General features: G+C 33.8%; 1 protein-coding gene across 1 annotated transcript; it reads left to right on the top strand.

Moving 5' to 3' along the window:
* Positions 1–855: 855 nt before the first annotated feature.
* Positions 856–2,188, top strand: LOC132041922 (probable LRR receptor-like serine/threonine-protein kinase At1g53420). The gene is made up of 4 exons (XM_059432599.1): positions 856–952; positions 1,068–1,287; positions 1,387–1,534; positions 2,013–2,188. The coding sequence occupies exons 1-4, from the start codon at positions 871–873 to the stop codon at positions 2,076–2,078; spliced, it is 516 nt and encodes a 171-aa protein (XP_059288582.1). The 5' UTR covers positions 856–870; the 3' UTR covers positions 2,079–2,188.
* Positions 2,189–9,345: the final 7,157 nt, after the last annotated feature.

Genomic DNA, 9,345 nt, shown 5'->3' with positions numbered 1-9,345 from the left:
CCTACTGGGTAGTAGGCATTCATCGTCCACCCCCTGGTTTTCTTATGGCCTCGGTTCTTTCCCAAGGGGGGGCCTTTGAACCGGGCGTAGGTAGATTTTTTTTTTTTTTTTTTTTGTCATAGAAAGGGCTTTTCCTGATGACGGGTGGATGACAACCTGCTTGAGGGAAAATTAGTCCTTAGGGTAGGTGTATTCAAATGCTAGGTGCACGGGTTAGGTGAAGTATTGGCATATGAGTGATCTTGAATTTTTCCCCTTTGTGAAAGCATGCCTTGAAAATTGTATCACTTTTCTTGAAAGCACTTGAAAATGATTTTTGTTTGACTCGTATGACCCACTTGGCATTGTTGATTTTCATTGTTGTTTGATTCGAGGGACAACCGGATCCCTCTTGCATTGATTGTGTGCCATGTGTGAGTAAGGTTTTGCATTTGAATCCGTGTTTGGTATTGACGTCTAGAACTTGCCCCGTGTGTTCACAAAGCGAAATGAAGTTCGGTTGAGCCTAGAAAATGATAGAGGCGTTTCTTTGATTAGTCACTAAAAAAGCCTAAAAAGTTATCCCACCAACTTGCAAATAGCACCCTAGTTAACCCTTTTGAGCCTTTAGCCTTTTCTTTGATAGCGATTTAATTAGCCTTTACCCCTTCGTTCTATAAAACTTGATTTTTGATCCAAATACTCTATGAGCACTTTAATCATTTACATGTATAATGGGAGTTGGGATGTGAAATAAAAAGGGGAAATGGTTGTTAATTGTAATCTAGGAAGACAATGGGAGCACCGAATGAAAAGTGAGAAGTAATGTACGAGTTTGTGGAAAAGAGTCGTACAATTGCTGGCATGAAACATCCAAATCTTGCAACACTAATGGGATGCTCTGCAGGAGACAACCAGCTTCTGTTTATCTATGAGTACATTGGAATATACTCTCTTGAAGATGCATTATTTGGTAATGTCTTCCATTTATGTAAAATTTCTTCGTTAAGCCTTCGCAGATGTAGTAAAGAACGGGAAAACTATCATCTTAGCTGTACAAATAAAAGTTGAGCTTTGGTTACTTACAGGTTCAGACGAATTTAGAGAGATATTAGATTGGCCAACGAGGTATAGAATTTGTCTTGTCCTAGCAGAAGGTTTAGCTTTCCTTCACGAGGGGTCCAAACAAGAAATTATGCACGGGGATATTAAACTAGCAAACATTATTCTTGATGACGATCTATACCCGAAGATATATGACTTTGGATTTGCAAGGCTTTATCACAAGCAAAAGTTGGAAGGAACACTGTAAGGGAAAACCTTTGACCGATTTTGTTTTCAAATTGGTTAACTTTGTATACATTGGCTATCACAATTGCACTTCTCTCTAATGGAAGCCTTCTGCAGGTTATATACAGCGCCTGAAGTTAAAGATCGCCCCTTACAAGCTAGCGCAGATTTGTATAGCTTTGGAGTTGTCACACTTATACTTGTCAGTGGAATGAAAGTCAAGACCCCGAGGGCAGGTGGTGACACTGAATACCTCGTAGATGAGGTGAGTGAAACTCAACTAACTGCTAGTTATGTACTACAACAAGCTAATGAAATAACAATTAAAACAAAGAGTTTTTGGGAAAATTTTCACAGGTTTTATATTAACTGAATGAAACAAATTACAACTAAATAGGAAATGAGAACTAAACAAGATAATCTGGAAGTCCATTGTTGACTAATACCTGCATAAGAGAAGAAGAAGAATGGTTGAGAGGAAAGAGGAGAGGAAAGAGGGATACCGGAAATTAGTTATTACTCTAGCACTGCCAGGTTAGTTATAGGACCCCACTTCTAATTAAATCTCCACCATTCCAGTTCATTAATTCCCGAAGATCTGAGCCTTACACGTGTATTAATATTTTCGACACTCTTGTATTTCCATTTAATTGCTCAGCTCATAACATGTACATGAATAAACATTTTATGGTTGAAATCCAGCAAACCTAAACAAAGTTATTGGCTTTTATGGACTACTATAGGCACAAAAGAAGGATCGGATGGGAGCTCTAATGGAACTAGTTGATCATAATCTGAATTATGACTAGGAAGAAGCGGAGAAGATTCTAAGATTAGCAATCCAATGCATAGATTTACCGTTATTCAGACCGACCATGTCTACAATCGTGAGGATTCTTAAGAAAGAACGCTCAATCGAGACCATTTAGGGGTGGAGCTAGAAGGCTACTTACGTGTTACGTGTTCGGCTGAACCCAGAAGGTCTATCCTAAATGTTGTATTTATGGTATAAAATTCACTAACTATGTACAGAGTTTGAATTTGGAGTCCAATTATATATTAGCACTTGAATTCGTTATTGTGAAATTCAAAACTCATAAAATGTGAATCCTCGATCCGCCTCTGTGCTTGACTAGTGTGCTAGTACTCCCTATTCATCAGGATTTGATATTTAAGGGGTTTGCCAGGTTATGTAAAATTTATGGTTGTGTTGCCTAATTGAGTTAGAACCTTGTTGCATCTATTCAAGATGATGAGATATGATGAGGATAAATGTTTTGGTGATCTTATCTAAATTCTTGAATACTCCCAAGCAAAAACAAGGATTAAAATTAGAATTTATCAATAATTGATGGACCAAAAAAAATTATTAACCCGGCTAAGTATCAACAAAGAGTCCAAAAAGTCACCATCCCACTCAATTTTTGTGAATAAGAAAATAGCGCGAAAGTTGATTGATATACTATATTCTTAACAATTATCATATTCCTGATTTTTATTAAAATAAATTGATTCAAGTAAATTCACAGAGCTAGTTTTTCTTGTCCCTCACCTTCTTCTGGTTCAGATATGCATAATTGCAATTGCAATAATTTTAAAATGCAAAAAGGAGGGAGAAGTACTATTGTTGTAGCTAACATAGCAGGTAAATTTCAATTAAAAAAATGAGATAATTGTCAAAAACATACCTAAAGTATCATATTTATTTTTTTGTGATTTTCTACCTTAACTATTAAGTATTTGAGGTGGTGGATCCAGAATTTTAAGGTCGTGGGTGCTAACTTCCCATTAACGTAAAGTTGTTACTAATCATAAAATATAAGTGGAATTATTTCAACACAATAATAAAAAAAATGTTAAGCGAAAAAACATTTAAAAAAGTTAAAAAAATAAACAAAAAAGTGAACCAAAAAGGTTTAAAAAAAAAGAGGAATATATATTGGAAAAAAAGGAGGAGAAGTCAGTGGGAAAAAGAACAACGAAGAAACATAAGACTTTTTAAGTTAACACCAAGTAAAAGTAAAAGTCAATAAACAAAAAGGAAAGCCAATAAATAAAGTATAAAAATTAAAAACAAGTTGTATCTGTATGGGAGAAAAAGAAGGGAAAAAGTCGAGAAGAGAAGATGGGAGTCTTAAAACATGTGTCACCACCTGGAATCGAACCCTCACACTTCTGCAACCATGCGCCTTCAACTCAAGCTCTCAACTAAGAGCCCGTTTGGATTGGCTTATAAGTTCTTATAATGTTGTTTTATTTTTTTGAGTGTTGTTTTTGTGTTCAAAAATGCCATTTTGTCTTAAAATAAATTCAAAAAATTAATTGGGCCGCTTTTTAGTTTAAATTATCTAAAGCGTACCTTTATAAGTTGGACTAATCCAAATTATTTTTTTTTTTGGCTTATAAGTTATTTTACTTACTATAAGTTGCTTTTTTAAGCCCATCCAAACAACAAAGCATCCAACCAAACTTTTGGCTGGTGGGTGCTATTGAGACAATATATCAGATCTTAAGAAATTTCTATATGAGGACATATAGTTCGCATTCGGGTCAATAGGTGCTCGAGCACTCAGACCACTACACATGGGTCCGCTCCTGAGTATTTGCATTTTTCTTTAATCACAATTAACTACTTATTAAAACACATCTCGACTAGTATGTGATCATGTGTGGTGTACATTCTTTTTTAGTTTATAAATGGTGCCAAATGACACTCCATGCGTATAATTGAAGTATTAAATAGAAATTAACTAAAAAAAGGATATGATGGTCAAAAACACACCGAAGCATCACTTTTTTGCGAATTTCCTTTCTACTTGAACTACCAGGTTGTTTGTGTTTCAAACCTAAACTATCACCAACTATTTATCAAAACATGTCTCGAATAGTATATGATCATGCGTCGTGTAAACTCTTTTTTTGCTTAAAAATTGTGCCAAATGACATTCCCGCGGATAATTAAAGGAATTAATTAGAAAAGTAAAAAAATGATATAATGATTAAAAAACATGCCTGAAGTATCACTTTTTTTGCGAATTTCCTAATTGAACTATCAGTTGTTTGCGTTTTATACCTGAACTATCACCAACTACTTAACAATACTGACCTCGAAGCTGGCTAGACCAAGTGTTTGAATACAATCGCCAAAAGATGCGTGACAACTTAATTTGCCATATATTTTCGTACACACGATTGTTGACTCGATAATTTCGAGAAGTGTTTTGATAAATAGTTGGGATAGTTTAGATAGAAAACACAAACACCTGAAAGTTCAGGTAGGAAACTCGAAAAAAAAAATGATACTGTGTGTATTTTTTACCATTATTTCTTAATTTTTTTAAGAATTCAACTAATTTCCTTTAAGCATCCGCGTGGAGTGCAATTTGACATCATTTTTAAACAAAAAAAGAGAGTGTACACCACACGTCCTCAGATACTAGTCGAGGTATGTTTAATGTTTTGATAAATAGTTGATGATGGTTTAGGTAGAAAACGCAAATACCTGATAGTTTAGATAGAAAACTCGCAAACATGATATTTCAGTGTTTTTATTTATTTTTTTAATTTTTTTTTACCATTCATCTCATTTTAAAAAACCAAAAGGAGGGAGAAGGACTATTGTTGTAGCTAACATAAACAGGTAAATTTCTATAAAAATTAATAGTGCAATCATAAAAAGAACAATTAAATTTCTCAAAAAAAGATTGTTAATGGCCTTAATGCAATCACATGCAGATGTCTTTTTTTTTTTTTCTTCCTGAAAATGACTCCGTAGTACTCCCTCCGTCCCATATTCTTGTGTTTCACTTTTCCTTTTCGTCGTCTTGGAGAGTCATAAATAAAAGATGTATTTTATTATCTTACTCCTATTTCTCTCTAATAAATACATTTTAATCAATACTGACTATTTTCAAGAACATTTAATATTAAGGGTAAGATGGGAAACTTTTAATTAATTTTATCTTGATTTTATAAATGAACAAGTAAGTTGAGACTATTTTTAATAATATGGGAATAATATAGGACGGACTAAGTAGTGTAATTTACATGTCCTTTTCAGCCAAAGGCGAAACTCTTTCACAATCTCTGTCTGCCACTCACCTTCTGTTACTGATCGAACTCTTTGTTTATTGAATTTTATCTCAATCATTTTATCAAATACTTTCATGCAAATCTAGTATTAATAGTGCTTTAATTTTGGCCAAAGGTGAAATTTTCATAATACATTGCCGTAGTCTTTGTTTATTGAGGATTTCCAGCAAGGAAGAATTTTTGCCAAATTGAAAATCAATAAAAATAATAGTTAAGTACCATGATTTTGTTACAATATTTTTTGTGGCTAAAAAAATTAAAACATGTCATAGATAGATGGTTTTCTATTTATAGATTTTGTGACTCTATTCATCATAAAAAATGGGGTGAAAATCATTTACACCCCCTAACTATGCTTTAAAAATCAAACTCCCTCCTTAACTTTGAACAATACACATTCTCCCCCTTTATCCTGTTTGACTTTTTATATGCCTATTTTACCCTTACATTATAACTATTGTCTTATTTTTTTACTTCTTTAAAATCATGATATTTTTCATTTTCTTAATTTATGTAACAAATTTCTTATTAAAAATAAAGGACAAGGGTCAAAAATACCCCCCTTCTTTGGAAAAAGGGCTACAATTATCCTTTGAACTTATTTTGGATCAAAAATACCCCTCCCACTCTTAAAGTTTTCAAATATACCCCTGTCTTGACGGAAATTATCCTCCAAAATAACACAAAATTATTTTTTAAACTCAACCCAACTAAATAATAACCCTTAAGATCCCCTTATTCCCACAATACATAATAAGTGAGAACTGAAAAATACTAATTGAGTATATAAGTTAATGATGTTCTTAATAAAATAAGTTAGCGAGAATACGTAAATAAAATAATTTTATTAAAAATAATCAAAACCTTAATATTTATTTATACAAGTGAAAAATAACAGATCATAATAACTTTATATATATATATATATATATATATATATATATATATATATATATATATATATATATATATATATATATATATATATATATGTGTAATGCAAAAATAATTAAAAATAAAGGCAAATTTTTAAAAATGATTTATTTGTAAATGAGTTTTATTATAATTTGAGAAATATACCATTTTTGACAACCAAAACTTGTTTATTTATATGATAGAGAATAAGAGAGAAGTGAAACTTAAAAATATACACACATGCATGTACATACATATATACATACTTACTGCATATGATATTGAAATAACAATCATAAAAAATAGTAATAGATTTTGTTACAAATTCGTAAAAGTATTATTCTACTTATAATGTTAATGAAGTTAAATAAGAATTTATAAATACCTAGATTAAAAATAGATATCATATATAATATAAAAGTGTATTACCTAAATGGAAGATTGAAAAAAGTAACGGTGAAATATTCATTCCATAGGATAAAGACGCGGGGGGGAGGTGGATATGTTACACCTTGAGAATTTCCGCGTCGATTACGTCGTAAGCAAACTAATGTAAGTCCAAAGAGGCTATGATACCCCTATCAGGCTAAAGAAAGATTTTTGACAATCATTAAGCATGTACCCTAAAGGTTTCGAGGCTAAGATAATCGAAGAAAGTACTTTTCGTGAAAGTTTGTTGATCAAGGCGAGATACGGCCAACATACGGACGTAAAAGTGACATACGGACCGTCTGTTATGTACGAGAGGCGTAAAACAACATCAGAGAGTTGTGCAGAATTTTGGTCAACATACGGTCAGACATACGGACCGTAAGTCAGACGTACGAACCGTATGTCCACCGTAAGTTGCTGTCGGTGGAAAAAGTTCCAAGTTACATATATTTGGCCCACTTCATTTTTTTTCCATTTTTCTTCACCAACAGACCCCAAACACTCCCAAAAACCCTCTCCACACCTCTAGAGCCTTCTCCACACTAGTTTAACATAAATCCAAGGGAAATCAAGAGTAAAACATCAAGAATTGGAGGAATCAAGAATATGAATTCTTACTAGGGTTGTACAAATCAAGAAAATCTCTTTAGAAGCTAGGGTTTTGCTTAAGTGAAGTATTTTCATCCAAAAGCCACTCATACCATCAAAGGTAGGTTTATGATCAATTCATGTTATTTAGAGTATTGAGAGGTTGAAAGACTTAAATTATGGAAGGAAATAGAATATGGGTTACAAATACGAGAATAGTAACATTGTTGAGTAGTATCTTAATATGAATCATGATTCTTGCTAAGTTGTGATTATAATTATGTTATAAATGATATTAAGAACATGGGAGGAACATTATATGAGGATGAATGTAATGTTGTATTGTGACTATGGTTATGGATGCCCTTGAAATGGAATTGGGAGAATTGAATATTGTATGATTGATGAAGAATTGTTGATTGTGATATTGTGATGTTGTTATTAATATGTGGGAGCTGTTTTAATATATGAGGAAGTTGTCAAAACAAAGGAAATCGCCAATTTTCGTTAGCCTTAGTCGCTTTAGTTTAAGCTTAAGTATACTTCCAATAATCTAATCTTAGTACAACCTCTTGAATGTAGAATCGTAAGCTTGGAAGAAGAGCGGTTAGCGTTAAGGAGACACAAAGGTATGTAAGGCTTGCCCCCTTCTTTCAAAGGCATGATTCTGGTATCGAAATTCTTCATAAATTTCCATAATCCTCTCATGTCCCATCGTGTCGAAAGCCAATAAGTCCTAGCAGTTTCTTACAAGAAGAAGATGATATATGTTTATGATGATGATGATCCCATTGTATAATCTCGTTGACGTTATTCATTGTTTGTTATCTCACCTTATGACTCTAGTTCCACCAAGGAGAGACTTAGTGATGGAAAGTGTCCCATAACATAATCGGAGGATACAACCTTATGTCACTCCGATGTAACTGTAACAATTGTTTAAGTTCTTCTATATGTTTCTATGGTATATGATACATATATATTAATGAATATATGGATATGCATGTATTGGATATGGGGAAAAGGAAGAGGCGTTATATACGCATAACCACCTGATCAGTTGGCATATTATGATACCGTCCCGGTCGCGGGATGCCCGGACGCGGGATATATGGATAAATGGATCGGACCGTTCATTCTGCGGCAATGTATAGATAGATACATGATGTTGATACGACATATGGATCGGGCCGTACGTTCCACGGCAACCTATATATGTATATGGAGATAAATAAGTATAATGAGAACATGATATATATGGATCGGGCTACACGTTCCGCAGCAATAGTATAAAAGCATATATGTATGTATGAGAGTGTTAAAGGAAAATACATGTGTGTTTCTTCTAAAAAGGCCGCCAATACAGGTCATCTATCTACTTTCTATTTCCTTACTTCTTATTCCTATCATTAGTATTACTCATGCCTTACATACTCAGTACTATGCTCGTACTGACGTCCTTTTCTTTTTGGATCACGTGTTCACCCCATGAGACGGGGGACGACCTAACCTTAGGAGCATATTCAAGGGGATACGGGGAGCACCCCTTTATTTCGGAGGTGCAGTTTTGATGTATTCTTTTGTGTACATATTCGGACATGACGGGGTCCTGTCCCGTCCTTATGTTCAGTGCTTCAGTTAGAGGCTCGTAGATACATACGTGTGGGTCGTAGCCGATATGTGACTTCTCAGTGTATATCTTGTATATCATTTTGATAGCCATGAGGGCCTACGTGTGTGTATATATATATATATACACACACATGTCTTGGAAGTAATTCATGAGCAGTTTTTTATAAGTATTACCTTGAAGTTTATGTGCATACAGGTTGAGTATTATAGTCAGTATGATAGGTGGTATTCGGTAGCCAGTTCCGGGTACCAGTCATGGCCCTTCAGCTGGGTCGTGACAGGATGTCTATTGTTGAAGTTGGGTTTGGGCAGTGGGGGGTGGGGGTGGCAGGTTTGATTTTTAAAGCATAGTTGGGGGTGTAAATGATTTTGACCCTAAAAAATGGTTACTTATTCATTTCTCCAAACATCATTTTA

Source organism: Lycium ferocissimum, unplaced genomic scaffold (genome assembly GCF_029784015.1).
Source record: "Lycium ferocissimum isolate CSIRO_LF1 unplaced genomic scaffold, AGI_CSIRO_Lferr_CH_V1 ctg12274, whole genome shotgun sequence".
In the NCBI taxonomy this organism is placed as follows: domain Eukaryota; kingdom Viridiplantae; phylum Streptophyta; class Magnoliopsida; order Solanales; family Solanaceae; genus Lycium; species Lycium ferocissimum.
This window is presented reverse-complemented; position numbering and strand designations above follow the sequence as displayed.

Coding starts and splice junctions, on each gene's coding strand:
- LOC132041922 (XM_059432599.1), top strand. CDS start 871: ATGGGATGCTCTGCAGGAGACAACCAGCTTCTGTTTATCTATGAGTAC. Junction 953..1,067: donor TCTTGAAGATGCATTATTTG/GTAATGTCTTCC, acceptor GGTTACTTACAG/GTTCAGACGAATTTAGAGAG. Junction 1,535..2,012: donor CTGAATACCTCGTAGATGAG/GTGAGTGAAACT, acceptor GGACTACTATAG/GCACAAAAGAAGGATCGGAT.